This window comes from Canis lupus, chromosome 24 (genome assembly GCF_048164855.1).
Source record: "Canis lupus baileyi chromosome 24, mCanLup2.hap1, whole genome shotgun sequence".
NCBI lineage: Eukaryota > Metazoa > Chordata > Mammalia > Carnivora > Canidae > Canis > Canis lupus.
This window is the reverse complement of record NC_132861.1, coordinates 32,953,921-32,981,382: the sequence shown is the minus strand read 5'-3', so window position 1 is coordinate 32,981,382 and position 27,462 is coordinate 32,953,921. Positions and strand designations below refer to the sequence as shown.

General features: G+C 36.1%; 1 protein-coding gene and 1 long non-coding RNA gene across 9 annotated transcripts in view; one reads left to right on the top strand and one right to left on the bottom strand.

Moving 5' to 3' along the window:
- Positions 1 to 27,462, top strand: part of PPP2R2A (protein phosphatase 2 regulatory subunit Balpha) — an 85,788-nt gene that overhangs the window by 39,389 nt on the left and 18,937 nt on the right. For 7 of the 8 annotated variants that reach the window (XM_072796212.1, XM_072796209.1, XM_072796211.1 and 4 more), the window contains one exon: positions 13,904 to 14,001. In XM_072796212.1, the coding sequence (XP_072652313.1) occupies positions 13,904 to 14,001 (98 nt within the window). Of the gene's footprint in view, positions 1 to 13,903; positions 14,002 to 14,938; positions 15,010 to 27,462 lie in introns of those variants that run through there. The other variant, XM_072796216.1, reaches the window with a different exon arrangement.
- Positions 9,935 to 27,462, bottom strand: part of LOC140615994 (uncharacterized) — a 76,659-nt gene continuing 59,131 nt past the window's right edge. Inside the window, exons 2-3 of the long non-coding RNA XR_012016520.1 lie at positions 12,447 to 12,640; positions 9,935 to 10,171 (exon numbers count right to left, since the gene is read on the bottom strand). This is a non-coding gene — a long non-coding RNA (uncharacterized lncRNA). The remainder of the gene's footprint in view (positions 10,172 to 12,446; positions 12,641 to 27,462) is intronic.

The window sequence follows — 27,462 nt, the reverse complement described above, 5'->3', positions numbered from 1 at the left end:
AAATCTTAGTCCTAGCCAGATACTCCATGGATGAGAATTAGTTATGGTGTTGACCTTTACTGTATTTTCTCCTTTTGTTCTCAGTATGGTTTATTGTTCTCTTCAGAACCCACGGTGAGAGTTCAGTTCTTAAAACTTAGTAACTATAGAATGAAAAAGTTAGAAGTCATGTTTAATTTGTGGCAATATTAAGAATATATGAAAGTTACAGATTTCCTTAAAGTTCCTGAAATGCTCAAAAATACCAGAAGAATTGGAGCATCCTACAAAGGGACACAGGAGCTAACCTGAAAGTGCTCTCAGTGACCAAATCTGGAATAATTTGAACAATACAATAAATGACATAGTAGATTATAACCCAAAGCATGAAATAAATAAATATGACTTCATATTGAAAATAACCAAGTAAATAAGTAGGGGAGAAGACAAATTTCCCCTACAGAAGATTCCAGGTAATTTACGTAGCTACTCCTCTTCAAAGGAGTATCCCTTAAATGTGGGCTGCACTTAATGACTTCCTACCAGAGTACCTTCTTGGGGGACAGGGGGACTTTATAGTGGAGAAACCTGGCAAGCAGCACCCTGGCCAGATAATGTAGGTTATCATTAATAAGTCATATTGATAAGATGGACCTTTGTCTGATGTGATAAGAATGACACTTCACCTCTGTGATCTTCCTGCCAGTAAGTGATAATTGCAGTGTGGCCATGAGAAAAACGATCTCAAATGTAGGGACATACTGTAAAGCACCTGGCCAGTATTCTTCAGAACCACAAAGGTCATCCAAAACAAGAGAAGTCTGAGAAACTGTCACAGACTGGAGGAGACTAAAGGAAAGAGAACTAAATGTAATATGGGACCCTTCAATTGAAAAGGGACACTAGGGAAAAATGAGTGAAATCTGAATAAAGTATAGTTTTTAGTTAATATTCCTGTGTGAGTTCTTTGGTTGTGGCAGATAAACCATAGCAATGTAAGATGCTAACAAATAAGGAATACCTAGATGAAAGTATACAGGAACTCTATACTGTCTTTGCAGATCTTATGTAAATCTAAAGGTATGCTAAAATTAATTTATGGAAAACAGATTAGTTAACTTTTGTGCTATGTAGCTTTTGTTTAGTGATATTTGAAAAATGGGGAACTTCTCTGTTATCGTGTATATGCATTATGACTTGCAGATAAGTAGTGTGTGACTTTCATGTATAAAAGTGAGGGCAGCCAAGGTGGCTCAGCGGTTTAGTGCCACCTTCAGCCCAGGGCGTGATCCTGGAGACCCGGAATCGAGTCCCATGTTGGGCTCCCTGCATGGAGCCTGCTTCTCCCTCTGCCTGTGTCTCTGCCTCTCTCTCTCTCTCATAAATAAATAAAATCTTTTAAAAAGTAATAAATAAATAAAAGTGAGAAAGACCCCATCTTATAAAAGGCAGGTGAGGTGATCAATGACATGAGAATCTCCAGTACCGTGGTTTACTGCTATAGCGGTGGTGAGAGTTGAGCAGAGCAGAATCATACTTCATTACCTGTTTTGTCCTGATTTCATCATTGATTGACTTATAACTTACAGAAAGTAACTTGTGTTAAGTCACTATGGTTGGTGAATTCCAGGTTACAAAGAAATCTAAGATCCATTTTTGTCAGACTGTGATCTCTAATAGAGATCCATGGTTATGGTGGAGTTAATGGAGTATTTGCAGTTGTGTTATCCTTTCAGGTCTTGAATTCTCCATACTGAAAGTTGCCTGACAAAAGCACATTATTTTTCTCCAACCATTATTCTGTTTCCTTCCTCTTCTAGATGTGTTAAGTAATCGAATACATGTGGTATATGCTCTGAAAGATAAACCCTCTGAAGAGAGAAATCTTCTTTTTTGATGTTTTTTTGCAAATGAAATTTCTTTGTAAATTTTGAAGTTCATAATTGACTTACTCGTGGTCAAATTATTTCTTAATAGCAGAGCTGAGACTGCATCTCCAGATGTCTTCTTGCCTAATGGTTAATGAAAGGCTAACGGAAGAGTGGAAAGGGAGGAGGATTTCGAGAATGTGCAAAATGTGAAAGGATACTGGCAGAATAAGAACATCTGATGTTTCCCACATAGTCTCTAACACTTTAGATAACTGGAAGACATTAGTGAGCATCTTTATACATTTTTAAAAATATTTTTGATTATTTCAGTAGGATGGCTTCTGGAACTGACATGAAGTTCCAAGAGAATGCTTTATGGCTGTTGATATAAATTATGAGATAGTTTAAAAAAAAACATATCTACTTCTATCTTACAATGTAGATATAACAACTTATTATTTTTTTCCTCTAGTTTAAGAGGTAGAAAATGGTGTCTTGTCTAAACACTAATTTAATTTTGAGTGGATACTTTCTTGATATTTTACCCGTATTGCTCTTCTGTCAATTGTCTTTCTATGTTGTATGAGCTGTTTTTGGAAATAAAAATACTTTTTCCTAGTCTGGTTGTCTTTAGTTATTGTGTAAAAAATCACAGTTTTCTTTTATTATGTCTAGGTTATCCTTGTGTATTTCTACCCCTCCAAAGATCTAATAATGAATTTTTTTTTTCCTGATGGGCCACATACAGAGGGCTAAAGAAATGAGAGGAAAGGTGATAATTCAAGCAAGGCAGATAGCACATGAAAGCTAAAGAAGGAAGCATAAGGGTGGGCATAAGTATAAATGTGGAAGTTGTATATAAAACATCAGTCTTCCTAGAGAATTTGGCTGATGTTATGGTACTAGAAAGTAAGATGGTATATATTAGGGAAAGTGTTGATATAGTTTTCTTAAGATATAATTTGCAAACATGAAATTCATCCTTTTTAGCATACAGTTTCTCAAGGTTTGATTTAAAAAAAAAAACCATACAGATGGATGCCTGGGTGACACAGTCAGTTAAGCATCCAACTCTTGGTTTGGGCTCAGGTGGTGGGTGATCTGAGGGTTGTTGAGATCGAGCCCCTCATCGGTCTCTGGTCTCAGCGAGTCTGCTTAAGACTGTCCCTCTCCTTCTGGCTTCCACCTTGTGCATATTTCATTATGTGCTCTCTCTATATATAAAATAAAAGTAAATCTTAAAAGAAAACATACAGAAAGAGGTATAGTCACTAACAACATGGAAAGCAATTCATCATTCCAAGATGTTTTGTGTCTCTTTGTAGTCAACCTCCACCCCACTCCTAAGCAAACACTGATCTGTCCTCTATCTCTGTAGTTGGGCCTTTTCCAGCAGATAAATGAATTTATATAGTATGTGGCCCTTGAATCTGGTTTCTTTAGCTTATCATAATGCATTCTGAGATTTGAGATTGCTTGCATTAGTAGTTCCTTTTTCATTGCTGAGTGGTATTTCATTGTATGGCTATATTGCATTTTGTTTATTCCCCAATTGAGGATCATTTGGGGTTGTGTCTAGTTTATAGTAATTACAGATAAAGCTGCTATGAACATTTGCATCCAGATTTTTATGTGACCATAGGTTTTGTCTCTCTTGGGTAAGTATCTACTATTGTGATTGTTAGGTCACATGGTGTTTTAACTTTATAAGAAACTTCCAGACTTTTTTTCCCCAAAGTGAATGTGCCTTTTGCAGTCCCATCAGCTAAATGTGAGAGTTCCTGTTGCTTAATGTTAGCAATAGGCGTTTTCTTTTCTTTTTTCTTTTTTTTTTAATTCAGATGGTGTGTAGTAGTATCTTATTCTTTACCTTGTAGAGATTCATCTTTTGTCAAAAGAGTTTTCAAGTTACTGTTAGGGTAATGGCTATAGATGTGTTAACCTGGTCTTCTTGCCTGAACTTTGGAAACGAATTCCATAATGCTCTGATTGCTTTGTCGTACAATTAAGATCAAATATTCTTTATAAAAATATATATATATAAAATATTCTTTATATATATATTTTTTTAACTCAGTGATATAATGTAGACAAGATTTTTTTTTTTTTAAGATTTTATTTGAGATAGAGTCAGAGATAGAGCACAAGGGAGGAGGAGAGGGAGAAGCAGGCCCCCCGCTGAGCAGGGAGCCCCAATGTGGGGCTCCATCCCAGGACCCTAGGATCATGACCTGAGCTGAAGGCAGATGCTTAACCAACTGAGCTACCTAGATGCCCTGACAACATTCTTTCTTAATACAAATAGATTTTTATTTTTTTTATACTCAAAATGTAAGGTATACATGGACAAACTTTGGAGGGATATGTACTAAAATAATCATAGTGGTTCTCTCAGAAGTGAGGTTAAGAGTGATGATTGTTTTCTAAAAAGCAATTTGTGTGATTAAAACAAAGTAATCCAAAGATTCTGTAAAAAACATTTTACAGAAATCATAGTGTATTTTAAATACATCAGATAGAAAAAAAAATAAATAAATACATCAGATAGATATTTTATAATTTGCACAAGTTTGCAAAAAGACTGTTCAGTTATCACCTGTGGTTATCTCTTACTGGTGCTATTCCAGGTTTATGCTTTCAGTTTTTTTTTAAGTTGGTTAAAGTGATCGCTGTTGTTTTGTTTTTTTACAAAAACAATTCTGCTTTCAATATTTATATATTTATGTTCTTACAAATCTTTTTAAGTGTTTTTATTGCAATACTGGTTTTTATCCTTTGCCTTTTATCCTTTATTATTTGATCCTTTGCCTTAGAGTTGTAAGATTACCAAGTGGTTAGTTAGAACCAGTAATTCTTACTTAATCTTTAGGTACTTTTATTGTAGTTGGAGACTTTTTAAAATTTGTGCTTAGAATTCTTTAAGGGACTGTCTGTGGTTCAGTGGATGAGTTTTTTAAAAACTGCATAGCTCTTTAGAAGATACATTATTTTTCCTGTTGGTATAAAGTTCTCTTCAAGTGTATATCAATTATATGATTAAAGTATGTATTCTTGGGATCCCTGGGTGGCTTAGCGGTTTGGCGCCTGCCTTTGGCCCAGGGCGCGATCCTGGAGACCCGGGATCGAATCCCACGTCGGGCTCCCGGTGCATGGAGCCTGCTTCTCCCTCTGCCTGTGTTTCTGCCTCTCTCTCTCTCTCTCTCTCTCTCTCTCTGTGACTATCATAAAAAAAAAAAAAAAAAAGTATACTTTTTCCTACCCCGCCCCCTTCTTCCCTGCCCCATTTAAAAAATCTGTCAGGCATAGAGAGGCATATGTCAGTCTTATAGTTAAAATTTGTGTCAACTCCTCTACTTCTGATAACCCTGAAACATATATAGTGAAAATCTGTGGGCATAAAGATTTACAATTATTAACATCTCTATCACACTTTTTAATCAGGCATACACATTATAAACTCTTTTGTCCTTTTGAATTCCTTTTTACTTAATTAACCAATGATTGGAGGCATTATTGGCATTTAGTAGGCATGAGCCAAGTGTGTCAGCTATTTGGCAGTTTGCAGGACAATCTTGAACAAGAAAAGACCATCCTGTTCTGCATGATTTAGAAAATTCTGCCAAATGTTCATGGTGCCGAAAAAAACTTATATTCTGAGCCTAAAATATAACTCTGTTTTATTTATCAAGTATTTTTTTTCATGGGTTTAATGTGTATACTGAGGTCTGCTTGTAAATCAAGGGAAGATTCTGCTTTGAAATGCTAGATTTTTTTTTAAAAGATTTTATTCTAGAAAGAGAGAGCAGGGAGGAGGGGCAGAGAGAAAGCGAGCCCCAAACAGACTCCACACTAAGTGTGGAGCCTGATGCTGAACCCGGTGTGGGGCTCGATCCCAGGATCCTGAGATTGTGACCTGAGTTGTAACCAAGAGTTGTACACACTCAACCTATTGCATCACCCAGGCACCCCTGAAGTATTAGAATCTTAAAAAGAATTCTTAATGCTTTTGCAAAGTCACATCACCAGTGCAAGGCTATTGATGGTTTTTGAGTGACCATTATTGTATATAGTATAAGTTTGCATTTATAACTGATCTCTTGTGGTTCTTCTATATATAGTATTATCATGCTTGAACATTTACATGGTGATCATTTTTAATTTTTATTTTTTAAAGATTTTGTTTATTTACTTATTCATGAGAGACACAGAGAGGCAAAGACATTGGGAGAGGGAGAAGCAGGCTCCCTGTGGGGAGCTCTATGTGGGACTCGATCCCAGGCCCCCTGGGATCATGACCCAAGCCTAAGGCAGATGCTCAACCACTGAGCCACCCAGGTGCCCCCCATGCTGGTCATTTTTAAAAAAATATTTTCCGGGCAGCCTGGGTGGCTCAGCGGTTTGGTGCCCGCCCTCAGCCCAGGGCATGATCCTCGAGTCCTGGGATTAAGTCCCATATCGGGCTCCCTGCACGGAGCCTGCTTCTCCCTCTGCCTATGTCTTTGCCTTTCTCTCTCTTTCTGTGTGTCTCTTATGAATAAATAAATAAAATCTTTAAAATATATTTTTTTTCCCGCCTTTCTTTTTGGGATTGCAGTGACCTATATGGTAGAACACCTGTTAGTATCCTACAAGTCAGCTCTTTGTTCTTTTTTCCTGCTTTGATCCTGCCATTTTTTTCCTTCTCCCCTATTACTAGCCCTTCAAATTCTTGATCTTTTTTACTGCAGTATGTAGTCTGTTAATGCTATTCAGTGTATCTTTCAGATAGTATTTTTTCATTTCTAGGTTTGCCTTCTTTGTCTTTTCTCTTATAGTTCTCAACATGTTCATGATTCTATGTTCTGGAGCATATTTACAACAGCTATTTTAAGATTCTTGTCTGCTGGGACCTTAATTCCATCATTTTTGTCATTGCTGGTTCTGTTGGTTTATTTTTCTTCTTCTTTATATTCTGGTGATTTGGGATTGGATGCCAGACATTGTGAATTTACATTGTTGAATGTTGGATTTTGTTCTAGCACATAGTTACTTGAGGCAAATTTGATGGTTGTAAAGTTTACTTTTATTCTCTTTGGTAGGACAAATTCAGTCTTTAGTGCTGATCCCACTACTAAGGTGATGCTCTTCTGAAGACTTCACCTCATGCTTCATTATGAAGTTTCTCTATTCCAGTGATCCTTAACAATTCTAAGCCCTCATAAGCTTTCTGGTGGTTCTTTCCTAGGCCTTAGGGAATGCTCAGATGAATATTCACTTAAAGATCCTAAGTGTCCTCTGTAAATCCCTCCAACTTTCTTTTGGTACTCTGCCACAAATTCCAGCTGATTCTGCTTTAACCCCCAGTTTCTGTCTCCACAGCTAAGTGAGAGTGTTGCTCTGTATTTGAATTCTTCCTAACTGCATCCAAAAGTAAAGTGAGTTAAATATATGACTCAATTTCTTTCTCTTGTCTAAGGGTTCACAGTCCACAGTATTTTGTTCCATTTTCTAGTCTTTCCCAGCAAGAGGATGCATCCAGATGTCTTATTCTCCTTCATGGCCAGAAGCAGAAGACCAATCCCAACCCACATCTTCATCCTCACCCTAACTCACATGTCAGAGCTAATAATTATTTGCCCACCTAATATATAGCAATTATTATTAATTACTACCGTTTGTGTGTACACATATATATATACATGCCATCTATTAATTTTCCCTTGTCTGATTTTTATGCTGAGGATTTTACAATTTTGAATCTTTGGCTGTCTGTGCCATTTATCATAATCACTTAAGATAATAGGGAAGGTAGGTAACAAGAAGGAAATGTTATGGGTGATGAAATAAAAACAGACCCCAGTAATACTGCTATTGTCACTTTTACCACCACCAACTACCTACCACTTCGCCCTCAAAAGCAAGCAGTTATTTTGCCTTTTTAGAATGAAACCTGGCTGCTGATGGTTTAGAATGAGATCTTGGAAGAAGTGAAGAGTTCCATTTTATATAATACATTATAAATCCTTGGTTTTTATTAACAGTATATAAGATATATCAATAAAGGTCAAAAACATTGTGCTTATTAAGTATTCCTAATAAAAAATTGTGCCTTTTAAGCACAATCTTTGTGTTGCTTGAAATTTAGTCTCTGCCTAAAATTGCTGTGTGTTTTAATACACAGGTGGGCAGTTGAGAGGGAGTCTTCTCTTTTTATGAACTGTACTAGAATGTTATTTTATAAGATTAACACAGGCAGTTTTTTCATTGTGAAATAAGCTTTTTTTTTTGGGCCAGGGGAAATGATCTTATTTTTTTCTTTAAAAGAGGAAGTTTTTGTTCTTTGATTTTTGCTGTTTGTTGCTATTGGTTTGGGAGAACATGACCCAGTTGATACGTTGTAATGGGCCATCCCTAGAGTTTAGTATTATGACTCTTTTTTTTTAATGGTGAAAAAATTTATATTTAGATTATAGCCGGCTGGACTCAGTGTAGATGATCCCAATTTTGTTGGCAGCATCCAAAGCATCATAGTCAGGAGGCCAGTCGAACATACGCTTTCTTCTCTCCATCAGGCCTGATCAAGGTGTTAATCTTGGCCACATCAATGTCATAGAGCTTTTTCACAGCCTGTTTGATCTGGTGCTTATTGGCCTTGACCTCCACAGTGAACACAAGTGTGTTGTCTTCTGTTTTCTTCATGGCTGACTCGGTAGTCGGGGAACTTGATGATCGCATAGTGATCAAGCTGGGGGTTTCTCCTGGGGGCGCTCTTTCGAGGATTTTTGGGCTGCCTTTGGAGCCGCAGGGTCTTGGGTCGTCAGAATATAGGTGATGTACGGATCTTCTTTTTTTTGTGACTGTGCACACCTCTCAACACCGCTTTCTTAGCTTTCAAAGCCTTTGCTTTGGCTTCGGCTTTGGGAGGGTCAGGGGCTTCCTTCTTCGCTTTCGGCGCCATCTTCATGAAAGGGATTTAGTGTTCTGACTCTTAACAGTGAGGTTAATGTCTTTGCTTTTTTAAAGCATGTTACTCTTCAGAGTAAAGTATTCTCAAGTTTTCATTAATAGTTTGTTTTAAAAGTAGTGTCCAGGAATCTAAACTCTCATGAAACACATTTATGTTTTCATCCTGCTGCTCCTGGGGCAGCAATCCCATGTGTTGTTAAGATTGTTGTTTTATTTTACCCATAGCTTAGTATTTAAAGGCTCAAAATTATCTTAGGTACAGTATTCTTGGCTTTGCAGTAGAAGTCAGTGTCCACTCTGTAATGTTTTAGACTGTCCAGTGTGGTAGCTACTAGCCATGTATGGCTAAAATTAGAAATTAAGGAGCCACATGTGGCTTGTGATTACTGCATTAAACAGTGTAGATAATAGTGTCTTTCCATTGAAACAAAGTTCTGTTGAGCAGCACATGGTATACTTTCTGCAATTATCTACTATTTTTTTAAATGGTATGGAATATTAGGATTATTTTCTAGGAATAGATTTATTATTATTTTTCAAAAACTGATACCAGTATTTGGCCAACCTAGCTTGGGTATAGTGTGATATATATAGGAGCACTGTTTTTAGAACCATGCTTCCTCGTCTTTTGCAGATCATGGTATCCCCAGGAAGCAGTTAGGTCAGTATGAGACACTGAGGTAAATAGGTGTTCGTAATGGGAGGTTACAGATTTGGGTGCTTTTTTGCAGCATCTAGTCAAACTCCTAACCCATTCCTGATACTCCAGTAGGCCATGGCACATGCATTTCAAATCTCAGTTTCTTAGTGTTCTTCATAAGTGATTCCTGTATATTTTTATTATTCTCTAAGCAGCACTTGATTTTGTTCTTTTATTCCTTCCTTTCATATGTCGTACTCTCAGTGAGACCCTGTGAGATCGTGGCATTTTACAAGTCAAAATAACTCAAAAAGCATCATCATAAACTTGGAGATTTAATAGGTGCTTAGCTATGTGATAGTTCTTAACACTTATACAGATGACGGAGTATCCAGAAATCACAGTATCTCTTGTTTTGGGGGGAAGGGAGGAAGGAACACCATGATACAGTGCCTATTTATTTTTTATTTTAAGATTTTATTTTTTTATTTGTTAGAGAAAGAGAGGGCGAACACAAGGAGGGGGAGCAGGAGGCAGAGGGAGATGGAGAAGCAGCTCCCTCCCCTGCAGGGAGCCCAGTGCAGGGCTCTATCCGGAGACATTGAGATCTTGATCTGAGGCAGATGCCCTACTGACTGAGGCACCTAGGCATCCCTGGTTGGCTGTTTCCAAAATTTTTTCTTTTGTTGTCTTTTGGCAAGATGAATAGTAAGAAACACCAGTATCTTAAGAATATCTGTAAATTGAGAAAATTGTGTGCCATTCATCCAGTGTTTCTCTTCATTACTAACGGATTTTTTTTTTAAAGATTTATTTATTTATTTATTCATGATAGACCTAGAGAGAGACAGAGACACAGGCAGAGGGAGAAGCAGGCTCCATGCAGGAAGCCCGACGCGGGACTCGATCCCGGGTCTCCAGGATCGCGCCCTGAGCCGAAGGCAGGCACTCAACCGCTGAGCCACCCAGGGATCCCCATTACCAAAGGATTTAAAGTGGGTTGACTTAAGTGGTGTATGGTCTCTCTTGATACTTAGGCTAGGTTAGTTGTTTTGTAGGATTCTTAAGTTTATCTCAACTGTGCCTGTTAAAGTTTTGTAACCTTTCTGCAAAGGTGGTTCAGTATTAAGCATTTATAACATGACTTTACTCTGGAGTTCTAGTTGTTGTAAAATAACCATTCCTGAGATGAGTGACCATTGTGAGAACAGATGTCTTTATTTCTTTTTCAAATTTTTATTTAAATTCTAGTTAGTTACCATATGTAAGAACAGATGTCTTATTATTCCTGTTGCAGCTTGCACTAAAATACTGGTCTTTTTTTTGTTCTCTGCCTCCTTCTTCTCTCTCTTACATGCACGCAGATGGAGACCTACACACTTCTCTTCCCCTCCCTATCACATATTCAATGACTGCATTCGTGAACCAGTACAGTCTTCAGTACCTGGGGGTAGTGTAATTAAAGCTGCTTTATTACTTGGTTCTTGTTCTGTCTTCTAAAGATAATACAGCTGTAGAATCCCCATCCTACATCTCTCTTCAGTCCTTTTACTATAATGATCTCCTTTCTGACTTAATCATCTCTATATTTTTTTTCCTGTTCAGGTTACCTAAGGAAGATCAAGATCTTTCTCCCATTAGAAATCGACCCATCTTGCAGCATACCTATCTGTCCTGCTTTTCTCACTACTCAGCCAGGAAGCTAGCTAGTCAGGCTAGTCATACCATCATCATTGACTTATCCCTATTAAGTTATAGCCATGGCAGCTTATCTACCTAACAGGCAGTTAAGATTTCTTTAATTTAGGTGAATGCAACAATTTGGACCTGGGAAGAAGATGAAATAATTTAAATACTGAGCCAGCTTTGCCTGTATTCATTGGGTGAACAGGAAAATGAAATCTGATGTTAGGTTAGCATTTTACCAAGTCAAGAGTTCTAGAGTTCAGATATTTTTGGTGCAGCATGATTTTTATATTCAAATTGAGTAGCTTATTTGATGTGTTAGCCAAAGAAACCATAAACTAGTAACGCAGTAGGGGAAATTCGCAGAGTTGGACTGATGGCAGAAAGAATTTGCATCTCCAAGTGATGCTTGTGTGAGGGGTTTGAATTTAAAGATAATTTTATTAGCTATGATTTTTATTCCCTAATTTTAGAACCTAATCTTCAAATAAGAAGTAAGTCCATATATTGCCTGATATTGTTAGCTTCTACTTAGGTTTTGTCGCAGACATGTACTCTAATGTACTTTTAAGTGCAGGGACTGTGTATGTTTTTAAGCCTTTAACATATTCACCACAGAAGTAAGTGCAGTACAGAGCACCCAATAGAATGGCTTTTACATTTGATTTCTTACTTGGCCCGTTGCTTGTGCAGTAGTGTGTTGCTTGCTGTTTACACATTAAATATTTAATATTTACATTGTAGCTTTTCCAGCATTGTTTTATTGTTGATCTTTAGTTTTGTACCATTGTGATCGGAAAATACACTTGGTAGGATTTCAGTCTTCATAAATTTGTAATATTTGTTAGGCCTCTATGTGATTTAATCAGGGGATTCCTCTGTGTTGCTTGAAGAAAATGTGTATTCTATTTTTCTTGGATGGAATGTTATATATATATATATTCTTTTTTTAGATCCATATATTCTGAAGTATGCTTCAAATAAAAAATGTTCTTGTTGAAAAAGAAAATAATTTAAACCAAATGTACTCGTTTCAAATAGAGCATACCAGGGGGTAGGTGGGTAGGGGATGGGTGAAACAGGTGAAAGGGATTTTGAGTACACTTACCATGGTTGGCACTGAATAATGTTGTATAGAATTACTGAATCACTATTTTGTACACCAGAAACTAATACATCACTGTATGATGTTAACTATACTAGAACTAAAATTAAAAACTTAAGAAAAATAGAATGACTTTTTAAGTATTTACACATGTTTGGCTTTGCAGTCCAACATACTCAGTTTTATACTTTTATGTTACATATACAAACACTAAACTTACTCTTTTCTCCTGATGCCACTGACCATGGTGGCCTTCTGGGATAAGGTTTTAACCTGGAAGTGAGGTGCTGTCCATACCTTCTGAAGTTATATGCAAATTTTTGTGCACGCTTAAAACATAGGCAGTTTATTGGCATAGCATGTGTAGCTTCTGGTAGTTCTCAGAGTGTTCCAAAAAGGTAAAGTGCCTTGGACCTAGACAGTAGAGAAAGTGAAGAAAGCTTTTCAAAATCAAGCTGGTCTTTGAAAAAATCAGTAAAAAAAACAGACAAACAAAAACTGTAAAATGCAGTTTTGGGCAGATTATTGATAAAGATACATTGGTCTGTAATGTTAAGAATTTAAGGTATATAGTGTTCTTTTTTTATATCAAGTCAGCATTTTTAAGTGAGCTAATATAGACCAGAAAATTACCATTTTCTGGTAGAAAAAGTTTACTTATTTCAAGTACATATAGATGGAGTTTTTCCTAACTTGGCATCATACTTTATAGTGAAGAACTTGTTAGTGACAGTGGTGATTATACAGTGTAGTTGCTTTATTTCAATGCCTAATTCTGTAACTTAGCTATTTTTTCCTTAGAAAAATGGCTCTGGTGTCAAAAAGCAAGTGGAAAACCCTGTAATTTTATTTGATTTTACTGTGAAGTTAGCACTGACTTTGGGTGTAACAACTGATTCTAGTAGCCTTTGCAGTGTTTGGGAGTCGGAAGAAGAGTTGAAGGTGCATAGCAAAAGCATTTCTGCTATACCTGTGTTCTGTTTGCAGACTTTTGTTTGAGGGGCCATAATTTGAATTAATAGTTTGGCTGCTAAAATTCCATCTGAAATTATTTTTTCATTTAAAATTTACCCATTTCTGGGGTTCCCTGGGTGGCTCAGCGGTTTAGCACCTACCTGCCTTCCGCTCAGAGTGTGATCCTGGAGACTCGGGATTGAGTCCCACGTCGGGCTCCCTGCATGGAGCCTGCTTCGCCCTCTGGTGTCTCTGCCTCCCTCTCCCTCTCTCTCTCCCATGAAGAAAATAAATAAAATCTTTAAATAAAATAAAATTTACCTATTTCAGTTATATCTGCTTTAATTTTGTAGGCCACCTTTGGATAAAGTTAGCTTATCAAAAGATATAAGAAAGAAAATTAGCATAATTATTAATGTTTAATGATGCTATCAAGTGCTTCACAAATTGTTGATTACATTAATGATTTTAATGGAATACCAGTAAACCACTAGTATTTCAGTATTTCTTGTGTTCTTATTAAAGTAGTGTCATATTTATTCCAGAGAGGTGTTCTCTGGAACACCAAAATATTCATAAAAGAGCTTTAGGTTTACTTATTTCTGATGACAGGTTGATCTATAGGCTTGGACTGTGTTAGGATAAACATGCTAAATTCTGAAACTGTAGTAATTTGGGAAAGAAAAACTAACATCATTTTTTCTTTGTTTTTCAATTATACAGCAGATATAATTTCTACAGTAGAATTTAATCATTCTGGAGAATTACTAGCAACAGGAGATAAAGGTGGTAGAGTTGTCATCTTTCAACAGGAGCAGGAGGTAAGTGTTTAAAGTTTAATATCTAAATTTCAGTTTGTTCTTGGGGCTAGAACTTGTGTTGCACTGAAGTATTTCATCAGAGGATGACTTTCCCCCCCTCTTTTAAGAAGTATCTGTTTATCAAGCAGAATGTCCAACGGATAGATAGCTCTGTTTCTCTTAGCTTTGTGTGTTTGTGTGTATGTGTGTGGTTTTGATTAAAAAACTCAGCACTTTAATTGTTAGAAGATTTGGTTAGAGAAAGGAATGGGAAGTGGTGGAATTAATCCAAGATTTTAATTGGTTTTGAAGCCTTGGCCCCCCCTTTTTTTCTTCTTAAAACTCCATAAAGCAAAATTGCTTTGATCTCTTCTCAATGCCTAGTTAGCTTTGTGTACTTGGGGGTGGGAGGCTAGTTTAAAGAAAAAACTGCTCAGTTATTTTGACATCAATTCATACTAATATTGTTACTGTAGTTTAAATAGTTTTAAATGACAATTGCATGTATACCCATATAATGTAATTTATAAACCCAGTACCCATTTAAAATGGAGTTGATTTTAAAACTGTTTCCTTTTCTCTTTGAAGAAAGGAATTTCTCATTGCAGACTCTTGAGATTAAAGTGAGGTTTTGTTTTGGGTATAGTTTAGGCACACTTCTAAATCTAATTGACAAGATTTCACACAAAAATCTTATGCTAAACAAAATTTGTCACACTAGAGATTTTCCCTTGCTCTCTTCCTCCATTTGTAGATCAAAGTTAAACCTTATTTAAAATCATTTATTTTGAAACATCCTGTTCCTGTCTATCCAAAAAGAGTTAAAGTAATGCATAAATTGCAAGGTTTTACAAATAGATGTCTAAATCATAACAGAGAGTTAGGTTTTAAAGGATTGTGAAGTTCCTTAAATAAGCAAAGAATCTAGTAATAATACTACTACTTTGCACTTCTATAGCGCCTTTGACCTGAGGATCTCAAAGTGCTTTACAAACACTAATGAATTAATCCTCACAACACCCCAGTGAGGTAGGTAATTTAATTTTAAAAGAAATGATTAATAGTGTCTGATTAGAAGATGCACAAACCCTAAATATGTCTCCTTTTATTATTTTTTTGGTTGGAAGACAATATGAAAAGACTCAGGCTTTTCTTGACAAAGACTGTTCTTGTGGGAAGCGGTGGGGGGCAAAATCAGTTTTCTGTTCCTGTTTTCAAGCTACTAAAATCACGACCATAGGAAAATACTTAGAGTTGAAATGGAAGCTTACAGATCATTACAGTTTCCCTTTCTTTACAAATGGAAGGTTAGGATATTAAGAGATCACTTGATTAGTGGCAGAACTACCAACTAGAACCCAAAACTTTTGACTTATCTTTTCAATATTCTTCAGTGCCTTTTATATTAAATAACCAAATATGAATGTTAATTTTGTTATTCAGAAATTAGCTGGCATTCCCATAGGCATTCTCTGCCCTTGAGTGTTTTTGTTTTGTTTTGTTTTACTGGAAGTTAATGACCGTCTACACTTTGCTTTTGTTTTAAAGAAAGGTGTTTGGAGCTTTCTATAAATGTACTCAGAGTAATAGTTGAAGCCTGTTAGTAATACCTTAAATTGGAATAAAAGGTCTACAATGGAGTTATTGAAACTACTTGAACATTTTAGTTGTATTCGGAAACAAGGCCAAAAATTTGAAGTAGGGATTTCTTTTGTGAAATTCTACTGAAGATTCTAAAGTGCTAATATTTAAAATACATAAGGGTATGTATTTTATGTATTTTGGCCCTTTTGAGAAGGACCACTGGTATCTATCATTCTTAACTGCATTTAAGAATTTAAGACCAATTCATTATCTAGAACCTCAGATTAGTGGTGTGTCTGTCATCTAAGAATTGCTTAGTTTTAAGTATCATTTTTTAAAAAGTGATAGGTTAAATAACAATGATGTGGGGATCCCTGGATGGCTCAGTGATCTAGCGCCGCCTTCTGCCGAGGGCCTGATCCTGGAGACCCGGGATCGAGTTCCACATCGGACTCCATACATGGAGCCTGCTTCTCCCTCTGCCTGTGTCTCTGCCTCTCTCTCTCTCTCTCTCTCTCTCTCTGTGTCTCTCATGAATAAATAAATAAAATCTTTTTATAAATAAGTAAATAAAATAAATAAGATGTTATAATTGGTTTCCTCCTTTGAAACTTGATCTTGTTAATATTAATTTGGCGCTTGTTACCTAATTTATTTTCCACATTTTTAAGCCATATTTTAGACTGGATCTTCTAGTATGGGGCTGTCTTCAGGATAGTCAATTTCTATGTCACTGTTTATATGCTTACATCTAGAGGCACCTTTTATATTAGTACCTAATATATTTAGATTAGTTTTATGAATCCACACCTATTATATCTGTAAAACTTATAGTTTGAAAAGTGGAAGAGAACTTAAAAGATGGTCTTTTCCTAATTTTTAGATAATGACAGGAAAGGTTTATATCAGAAAGTTACATTCCTTAGTTTAATAGCAGAACTCTGGAATTAGAATTTCAATCTCTAAATTTCAGTCCACCTTCTAACAATCACAGCTATTATGCATACATTTCAGGGCACACTGGTGCTTATCCATGGAACATTTCTTAGTCTCTGATAATGACGCTAGCTGTGTTTGCAAAACACAGTGACGTTTGCATTATTGTAGCTTTATCTTCTCATCCATTGGCTGGGTTCCTTGCTAAACTTCACTTAACTAGCACTTTGAACTGATGACACCTTTAACTCCTCTTTCTGTCTCACTGTGTTACTCTTTGAATGTGGCACATCCCCTTCTTGTCATCCTGTTGAGTACCTCTTGCTGCTTGTCCCTTTGTTCCCCTGTCAAAGAAACTGAGTAGTCATTTAGAGAGAGGGTCCTCATTCAGTTCCAATATATTTCAGTCTGTTGATCCTATAACATTTTTTTGCTGTCGTTTAAAAATATTTTTATGACTAATATGTTCTTACAGTTTTCTATTGGATAGAATCTCTTGATAGAAGCAGATCATGTAGGGAAATTGAGGCACAAGGATCAGATGATTTCCATGAGGTATCCCACCTGTCCTGCTTTGATATCCAATCTAGTTTTTATAGCATGTCCTAAAATAAGTGAACAATCTTACTGATTTATTTTCATAGACAACAAAGTAAATGATAGGATCTATTCTTTTTGATAATGAAAATATTAATACAGGTTTTCTTGGGAGATTCCAAAGAACTGTTAGAATAGGTGTGGTTGGTGTTCTGTATTTTTTTTGAGGGATCTTTGTTTTATGGGTGCTCAAATTAGTTCATCAGCAGTTGTTTTCCTATTGACCTTGGTTTGCTCAGACCTTCAGTTTTCTCTGAGGCTTTCTGATGTACATGGTAAGTTAAAATGTGTGGGGGATGATGATTTTTTTTTTTCAAAGGGATAATTAAGGAGAAAGTGAGAAGGAAGATTGGTCCTTTTTTCATTTCTTCCTAGATTATTACATGGCCTTTGTTTTCTGTTTTCTAGGTGTGCTGGTAACTTTCTAGGATTTTTCTTTTTCTCGTTCTCTCTCTCTCTCTTTGTTCTTATGTGGTATTCCTAAAATCCCTTAACAAGATAGAGAAGAAACCAGAAATCACGGTTATCACGAAAGATAAGTGGGGCTTTAATATGATTGTATTTTCTTTTAAACTTATTTAGAAAGACTAGAATGGGGCTCAAAAGCAACAAGATGTTAACAGAATTTCTACCATCTATACAAAGGAGTTGATTTAGTTTGATGTTTAAGTGAAGAAATAGAACCCACTCATTGTTGTAGGGTGATGTGGCAGCATTCACTTCACATGGTATTTACTGGTGCACCAATCAGAATAGCAAATTTAGAAATGTCAGCGGGGAATGGTCAAAGGAACCAAGACTGTGTAGTAGCCAGAAGGGATGATATTAAGAGTTCTGCTATTTAGAGATTCGTGTGAGAAGAAACGATTAGTTTCTTTTGTATATGGAAATGTGTGCACAGGAGTTGGATACTTGTCTGTCCGAAATATTAGGGAAAGAATACATGAGAAGTTCAAGAAAATACCACTGTGGTATCTTCCAAATCAGCGTATCTGTAAAATGAGATTTCTTTTCTAAGCTACCAGGCTTTCCCGGTCTTCCTTTTTCACTCACTCTTTGATCTAAGTTTGTGTTTTTCAGATTGTAAAATGTTAGAACCACATGGGAACATGTATTTCAAATGCAGATTCCTAGACTCTATCTTAGAACCACTAAATTAGAATATCTGGAGGCCTGAGATTCCACTTTTACTTTTTTCTTTTTTTTTTTTTTTTAAGATTTTATTTATTTATTCATGAAAGAAAGAGGCAGAGACACAGGCAGAGGGAGAAGCAGGCTCCATGCAGGAAGCTCCAGGATCATGCCCTGAGCCAAAGGCAGATGGTCAACTGCTGAGCCACCCAGGCGTCCCCCCCTTTTTTTTAAAGTCCTTTGAGGACTTCACCTGGTAGAAGAAAATGTAAAATTGAAATTGTCTGCCTTGCAGTACCAGAATAATGATAAAAGCTCCAAAATACAGCTTCATGTTTGTGTTACCTAAAAATACATTTAAAGTTTTCCCAAGAGGGACACCTGGGTAGCTCGGTGGTTTAGCGCCTGCCTTTGGCTCAGGTTGTGGTCCTGGGGTCCTGGGATCAAGTCCCACATCAGGCTCCCCATGGAGAGCCTGCTTCTCCCTTTGCCTATGTCTCTCCCTCTCTCTGTGTCTCTTATGAATAAATAAAATCTTTAAAACAAAATAAAGGTTTCCCAAGATAGATCAAATGATACATACAGAAAAATGCACAGAATCACAAGTGTATAGTTCTGTCAGTTTTCACCAAACATACAGACTTGTGTAACTCTTCCCCAGATCAAGAAATTGGATATACTACTGGTACTTCAGAAGCTTTCTCTGTCCTTTCTGTTAGTACTATGCTCTACCAAAGCTAACTGTGATGAATTTGTTTTGCCTGTATTGAACTTTATATGTATATGGTCATTCATAGAAATTAAGTGCTAATTTTTTTAAGATTTTATTTATTTATTCATGAGAGATACGGAGAGAGAGAGAGGCACAGACACAGGGAGAGGAAGAAGCAGGCTCCGTGGAGGGAGTCTGATGCGGGACTTGATCCTGGGTCTCCAGGATCACACCCTGGGCTGAAGGTAGCACTAAACCGCTGAGCCACCAGGGCTGCCCCTAAGTGCTAAAATTTATAGGGTTTTTCAAGAGTTCTCAACCTTTGGTGTCATGGATTTCTTCAGCAGCCTAGTTGGTACATAAAATTAGAAGGCACCTTTATTGAAAAATATTTTTCAATGTTAAACACTTATTGAGTAATATTTTTTTTTGTGGACAGCAGCTGGGGTGTGATTTTAAAGCATGTCATTTCTATAGTGACAAAGTCACAGATAATGCTAATATGGTGGTTTATTGCCTCTATCCATAATTGAAAGAAATACTGAATTTCAGCCAGACATTAGTCAGAAAAACCTCCACTACATCCAAGTTCACAAAATCTCTGGGTTCTGTGTGTCAATAGGTAGTATGTGGACCTCAAATTAACAACCCCTGGCAATGCGGTCTCCTTTTACCAATATAGAGAGTAGGGGCCCAGACAATAGGTTTACTCATCCAAAGTCGTACAGTTAATCTTCACAGCAAAACAGTGAAGATGTATGCACACTTGCTATTGTATCTCAATTTATTACCAATTTATAAATGAATTGAGATCAGAGAAGTAACTTTTCTAAGATCCCACAACTAGTGAAGTGGGTAAAAGCTAATTCTGTATAAATTGGAATGAATACCCACACGCTGAATATTTTTTAACAAATGAAAAAAATCAGACTTCTCTAAGTAATGAGTCTAAGTGCTGTAAATCACGCAGGAAAATAATTTCCGTCACTTTATAGTAATGAAGAAACTACTTGATTTTGACTTTTTAATAGTAGCCATTAATGAATGATGTTGTCTCCTATGGTAGGTTTAAGGAGAGAAAAGTTGGAAAGAGTTTTAAATTGAGAGCTTAAGTACCTGGAGATCTAGTCCTCATTTCTATTTGTTCGTGAATTCATGTGGTCACCTCTCTTTTTAAGATGTCTGTTGTACACATTTCTATCCAACCAGCTGTCACACACTTATCAACTACCTACTAACTTTTGAGGTTCAAGTTTATTTAGAATATATTTTTCAGAAGTTGATTATCATTTAAAGTATCTTTGTTGATTACTGATCATATCAGTATGAATGCCACTAAACAACTCTTAGACAAAGTAGGATTCCTTTAAATGTTATTTTTCTCAACACTAGATTAGATCTTAAGTAACTGGATATAAGGTTATGAACATTTTTAAGTCTTATATTGGCCAAATCTCTTTGAGTAAATTTTACCAATTTATACTTCAAAAATGTCTACATATAGATAAAAAATAAGATAACAAATTGGTGGTTGAAAAGGTATTGTTCACTGGGTTTTGACATGTTAAAGTAATATTATTTTTTTACTTTACTTGTTGCCCAGAAATTTGACTTAACCATATTTCTTATATTGTACCCCCAATTCCAGCAACAAAAAGTAGATGCAAATCTATGAAACTAATAATACCCAGTAATTTTAGAATTTACTTTTGCTTCCCTTTGCCATCTTCTCCTCAACTTCACATATACAATACTACTTCATTGTATTTTTCTTGTAAGTAATTTTTTCCCTCTAATTAAAAAGTTGCCATGTTCGTTGTAGACAATTTAAAGGGGCAAAGAAAGTACATTTATCTCCACCAAAAAAAGACAAACACTTAATGGTGTGCATTAAAGTTTTGTCTTTCTAAAATGAGGTTATAATATTTTTAGGATGGTATTTTTCCCCCTCACATACTGTATATACATACTGTATATAACGACCTTTTATATACTGTAAATCATCATCTTTAAGTATTATATGATATTCCATTACAGACATGTACTGAAGTTCATTTCATGTAGTCTCTTGGTAGATAAAACCCAGAGTGTTTATTTCTTGCTTTCTGTTCATTTTACATTTTCTGTCATAAAGACGCTATAAAAACACTCTTGTAGTGAAATCTTTGAAGTACTTATTACTTCTTTAGAACTTTCTAGAAGTTAAGTAACAGGATATAAGGTCATGAACATTTTTAAGTCTTATATTGGCCAAATCTCTTTGAGTAAATTTTACCAATTTATACTTCAAAAATGTCTACATATAGATAAGAAATACGATAACAAATTGGTTGAAAAGCTGTTGTTCACTGGGTTTTAGTTTTACCTAACCTCTTCATATTTGCAATTATTAAAATTACCTTCTTTATGCCCTGTTTTTTCTGATGGTGTATTTGTTAAATTGATTTGTATAGGTCACATGTTGTCAGAATATGTTTTTTCATGAGGCTGTGTTTTTCAGTTTTGTAGATTGGCTGCCTTTAAATTTTGTTTACGTTGTTGGTTTCCTGCCTGTATTATTTAGACATTTACTCATATTTCATTTGTTTCCATTTCATTATCTGTTTGAGATGTATTACCCTAATTAATATGATTTAGAAATCTTACCCTCCTTTACTTCTCCCACCCACTCCCAAATTGGCAGGCAGATTATTCTAACATATTTATTGCAAATCTTTTCACAATGATTGTTTTAAATGCATTTTTATCAGACAGAATATTTTTTATAGAGTTGTATCTAATCTTTACTATATTTTACTTTTTTAAAACCTAAAGATGTTGAAGTACTTATCTTTCTCATTTTTCCCATATTGTAATTGAGTTGTAAATACAGGTTTTACACTTGATCTTAGCCAAAAGGCCGAGAAGCAATACAGACACACACACACACACACACACACTTACATACAGACATACAGGTTTTGAAATTTATTGATGTTGGTTTCTTTCTCAAATACCGCTTTATGGGGATCCCTGGGTGGCTCAGCGGTTTAGCACCTGCCTTCAGCCCAGGATGTGATCCTGGAGTCTTTGGATCGAGTCCCACATCAGGCCTCCTGCATGGAGCCTTGCTTCTCCCTCTGCCTGTGTCTCTGCCTCTCTCTCTCTCTCTCTGTGTCTGTCATGAATAGATAAATAAAATCTTTTTAAAAAAATACCTTTTTATGTTCTTTTCAAAATAAATAACTTGGTCAGAATAAAGTGTGTTGCAGGTTTCCCTATTTGAGAAACTGACTTTAGATTCCTTGAATTCCATGACATGGTATGTTTAGCTGTATCATCTTGTCTCTAAAAGGCATAATATGGATTGATGAGACTCGGTCCCTATCTGGAAGAAAAACTGATACTTGAACATTACTCATTTTCTCATTTAATTCTCAAAACTGCTCTGTCACACCAAAGGTAGAGACAATAAATTCTATTTAAAACATGAGGAAATTGAGGTCTGAGGATTATTTAATGAATCTGTGAGGTAAAAATAGATAAAATTAGTAGAATTATTATTTTTTAACCTAATGCCAAATGGGGTCCATCTGCTGAGTCTTGTATCAGAGAAATCAACTCCTTAAAGAGTCCCAAGTTGTCTAAAATGGATGTTTCTTGGTATAGTTGATACAGTAGGCATTCAGTGAAGGGGCACAACTTACTATTGAGTGTAACTTAATAACTTCCCACAAAATCTTGAAGTATTCCATCACCGTCATTGTGATCAGTTGAGAAAACACTTGAAATTTCTTTTTGTTTTCTATTTATACCATTGATTGCGTTGTATTTTGCTTTATTATAGAAAGTTTCACTGTTTGCATCAATAGTGGTTTGTTATCAGATATGAATTGATTTTTTTGTGTGTGTGCCATTTCTCTCATTGCCCCTGAATGGCCCTTTTCACAAGACTCTAATAAAACTCTTTAAAGTACCTTGAAATAGAAAACAAATGATTACCTGTTACAAATATGATTTTAAAGGAGCATTAGTAAGCAGTAACTAAGTTTTAGCAGTGTTCTGTTTGGAAGCTTAAAAACCTATTCTCATTTATAGGAGATCAAAGTAAAAATACATTTAGTTTTATTTAAAACTTCTGTTTTCAAGAAGCACAGGAAATCCTACATTTTCAGAGTTTTATTTAAAAAGAGAATTAGTGCAGTAATTTATATTTAGAATTAGCTGTTAATAGGGATCCCTGGGTGGCGCAGTGGTTTAGCGCCTGCCTTTGGCCCAGGGCGCGATCCTGGAGACCCGGGATCGAATCCCACGTCGGGCTCCCGGTGCATGGAGCCTGCTTCTCCCTCTGCCTGTGTCTCTGCCTCTCTCTCTCTCTCTGTGTGACTATCATAAATAAATAAAAATTAAAAAAAAAAAAAAGAATTAGCTGTTAATAGACTATCAAGTGACATTCTTTTCAGAGATTGTTTTTAATTCCTCATGATTCTCTTAATATGTTTATCATGGAAAATATGAAAACTATCATTTTCACAAAGAAAAGATAAACATACAAAATCATCCCATCTCATGAGTTAAGACCAATCTGTGTCTGTGTGTGTTCTGGGGTTTTTGTTTTTATTTTGCAGAATTAGAATCATGTTGAACATGTCAATCATTCTATAACTTTCAGCTTTTATATCTGTTGATGTTTACTCAGGTTAGTCTCATTCTCAGGGAAGTGAATGGTCTCTTCATTGCAACCATTGAATGGAAAGGAGTGCATATGTAGCTGGAAGAACACTCCAATCTGGTTTTATAACTTAGGTGACAGAAGTTTAATAAATACGTAGATTGTGGGAACTGCGGAAGACGGGTAGCAGAAAGCATTGTGCATAAGTTAATATGATTGAGAAACATTGATCTGCCATTGGATGTAATCGACTCTGGTATTTCACAATTTACTTCATTTGATGGACATTGAGGCTTTTTATGCATTAATTTGATACATCTTTGCATACATTGTTTTCTATTAGGTTATACTTTGAAGTGGAATTGTTGGGTATCTGTATTTTTTAAGACTTTCAATATGTATTAACAAATTTGCCTCCAGAAAAGCTGTATAAATTTATACTTCTGCCAGTAGTATATGACTTTGTGCCTATTTCGAGGAACATTAGAACATTTTTATTCATTAGTTTAAGGACAAAACAGTATTCCTTAGTTTTGATTACTAATGATAATGAGCAGTTACATGTATATTTACTGATCATTTTTTATATAAATTGCCAGCTTTTGACCTTTGTCATCTTTCAGAGTAAAGTATTAGTATTTTTCCTAGTGATTTTTTTTTAATATGGGTATTTTAGATGTTCCTTTCTTCTTTTTTTTTAAGATTTTATTTATTTATTCATGAGAGACACAGAGAGGCAGGCGGAGACACAGGCAGGGGGAGAAGCAGGCTCCATGCGGGAAGCCCAGTGCGGGACTCGATCCCGCGTCTCCAGGATTACACCCTGGGCCAAAGGCAGGCACTAAAGCGCTGAGCCACCCAGGCATCCCTTTCCTAGTGATTTTTAAGGACCTTTTAAGATAGTAACTTGCTATCTTGAAGATAAAATTTTCTTGCCATTATATATATTTTTTGACCTTTAAATATTTTCTTAGCAGATACAAGCCTTTCTCTGTTCTTTGTTTTTGTATGTATGTATTTATTTATTTACTTTCTTATTTATTTATTTTAAAGATTTTATTTATTCATGAGAGACACAGAGAGAGAGAGAAGCGGAGACACAGGCAGAGGGAGGAGCAGGGTCCATGCAGGGAGCCCGAGGTGGGACTTGATCCCGGGACTCCAGGAGCAGGCACTCGACCGCTGAGCCACCCAGGGATCCCCTGTTTTTGTTTTTATACAAAAAAGTTCTCTTTCACTTCAAAATAATAGAAATTCATCATTGTATTTTTCTTTTGCTGCTATTACTTATTTTTAAGCATTTAATTGTTCCCTTTGGAATTTACTTTTATATATAAGAAATGAAGTTCCAGTCCCCTTGTCAAATGGTTGGTTCTAACACCACTGAATTTTACTATTATTTTATATTTTGTTTTAGTTTGTTTGAAGCTGAGGGGGCAATTGAGTTCATGACATATCATAATAAGATCCTCTCTTTCAGTAAACAAACCTGTGTGCATAGCTGTGCAGGAAGGAGCAAATGTACACATAACATGCTCCCTTCACCTCTCCCTAACATGGATAATAATTTGAATGTGTTCTGTAATAAGTATTTTGTTTTTGTGCAGTTATTTAACTGTAGCAAAATATCATGTAACTTGGAATTTCTCAACAATCTCCAAGTATATAATACAATATTGCCAACCATATACTCAGTATTGTACAACATATTCCTAGGGACCCCCCCCCCACCCTCCCCCCCCCCACACACACCCGCATCCTGCAGAACTGAAACTCTGTAACCACCAAACAACTTCCTACCAGCCTCTGGAACCACCATTCTTGGTTTTTCTGTGAAGTTGGATACTTTAAGATACCTCATAAGTGGGATCATAAAGTATTTGTCTTTTTCTGACTGGATTGTTTGACTTAACATTAACTCCTTAGGGTTCCTGCATGAGTTCCTTTTTATGGCTGAATAATATTGGTGTGTGTTTGTATGTCACATTTCTTTATTCATTTATCCGTCAGTGGACATTTAGTTTGCTTCCACAACATGGCTATTTTGAATAATCTCTTTTGAGATCTTGTTTTCAATTCTTTTGAATATATATCCAGAAGTAGCATAACTAGATCACAGGGTAGTTCTGTTTCAAGGACCCTCCATACTCTTTTCAAAGTGGCTGAACCTTTTATGTGCTATGGCCAAAGGCAGGCGCCAAACCGCTGCGCTACCCAGGGATCCCTATGTATATGTTTTTTACACTTGATTGGAATAAACTCAAAAAAGCATACAAAACATTAGTAGATTATCACATAGCAGATATGTAAAGTCAAGAAATAGATGGGCAGTCTGGGTGGCTCAGTGTCAGGTAAGCGTCTATCTTGTGATTTCAGCTAAGATCATGATTTCATGGGTCATGAGAAGCCCTGCATAGGGTTCCATACTCAGTGGGGAGTCTGCTTGAGATTTTCTCTCTCCCTCTGCCCTTCCACCCGCTTGCACATGGCCCTCGCTCTCACTCATGCTTTCTCTCTCAAATAAATAATAAATCTTGAAATAAAAAATAGAAATAGAACTACCCACCCTTCCACATAACCCTTCTCGTTCCCCTTCTAAGTCACTAATTTGTCCTTCCTCCCCTTATAAGCCTGTTTGTAAGCCTGTCTTCTAACACCTAGTTTGATCTTAACAGTTTTAGAACCTCTTTTTTTTTTTTTTTTTTTTTTTAAGATTTTATGTATTCATGAGAGACAGAGGCAGAAACATAGGCAGAGGGAGAAGCAGGCTCCTCTTGGTGAGCTTGATGTGGGACTTGATCCCAGGAACCTGAGCCGAAGGCAGACACTCAACCACTGAGCCACCCCAGGTGCCCCTAGTTTTAGAACTTTTTATAAATAGAATCATTAAGTGTCATGTCTCGTCTTTTTGCTCAATATTGCATTTGCAGATATAATTTGCTCATGTTCTTTTGTATTACCTACCACAGTTTATCCATTATGTTGTAGATGGACACATTTTGGTTGTTTTCATTTGTGGCTATTAATGCAGGGTGCCTGGATGGCTCAGTCCGGGAAGCATCTGCTTTCAGCTCAAGTCATCATCCCAGGGTCCTGGGATTGAGCCCTCAAGTCAGGCTCTCTGTTAAGTGGGGAGCCTGCTTCTCTCTCTCCCTCTGCTTGTGTTCTCTGTCAAATAAATAAATAAAAATCTTTAAAAAAAAAAAAAAGAATAATGCAGCTGTGAACATTCTTGATTATATTTTTTGATGCACACAATCATGCATAAAGTCATGTCATTTGGTATAAGAGTAAAAAGAAGTTCTGTCAATTTTATTTTCGTGGACAATATATGAAAATTCTGACTGTTCAATAACTTTGCCAGTGTTTAATATAAGAGTACAGTACAGTTTATCAATGATTTCCTTGAGCTTATTCCTTTTTTTTTTTTTTTTTTTTTTTTGCGCCTTGCATCAGAAATACTTCTCTATCCCAAGGTCCCAGATGACATACATACATATATACATATGTGTTAGATTCTTTTAGATGTGTGCGTGTCTGGTATGGTAGTCATTTGCTCCATGCATCCATTTAAATTTTGATTAAATAAATTTAAAGTTCATTTCTTCAGTCACTGTAGTCACATTTCAGGTGCTCAGTAATGACATGTAGTTAGTGGCTACCATATTGGGCAGCACAGATAACAGACTCTTAAAACCATTACAGAAAGCTGTCTTGGCCAGTGTTGTCCTAGAACCTGATTATTGAACATTCATGTTTGTATTTCTGATTCACGTGGAATCAATTTATAGAAGTGCTTTGAGGGTAGGTAGTAGAGGTCAAGGTTCACTTTTTTTTACATATGAATAGCAAATTGACCAAAGCCATTTAA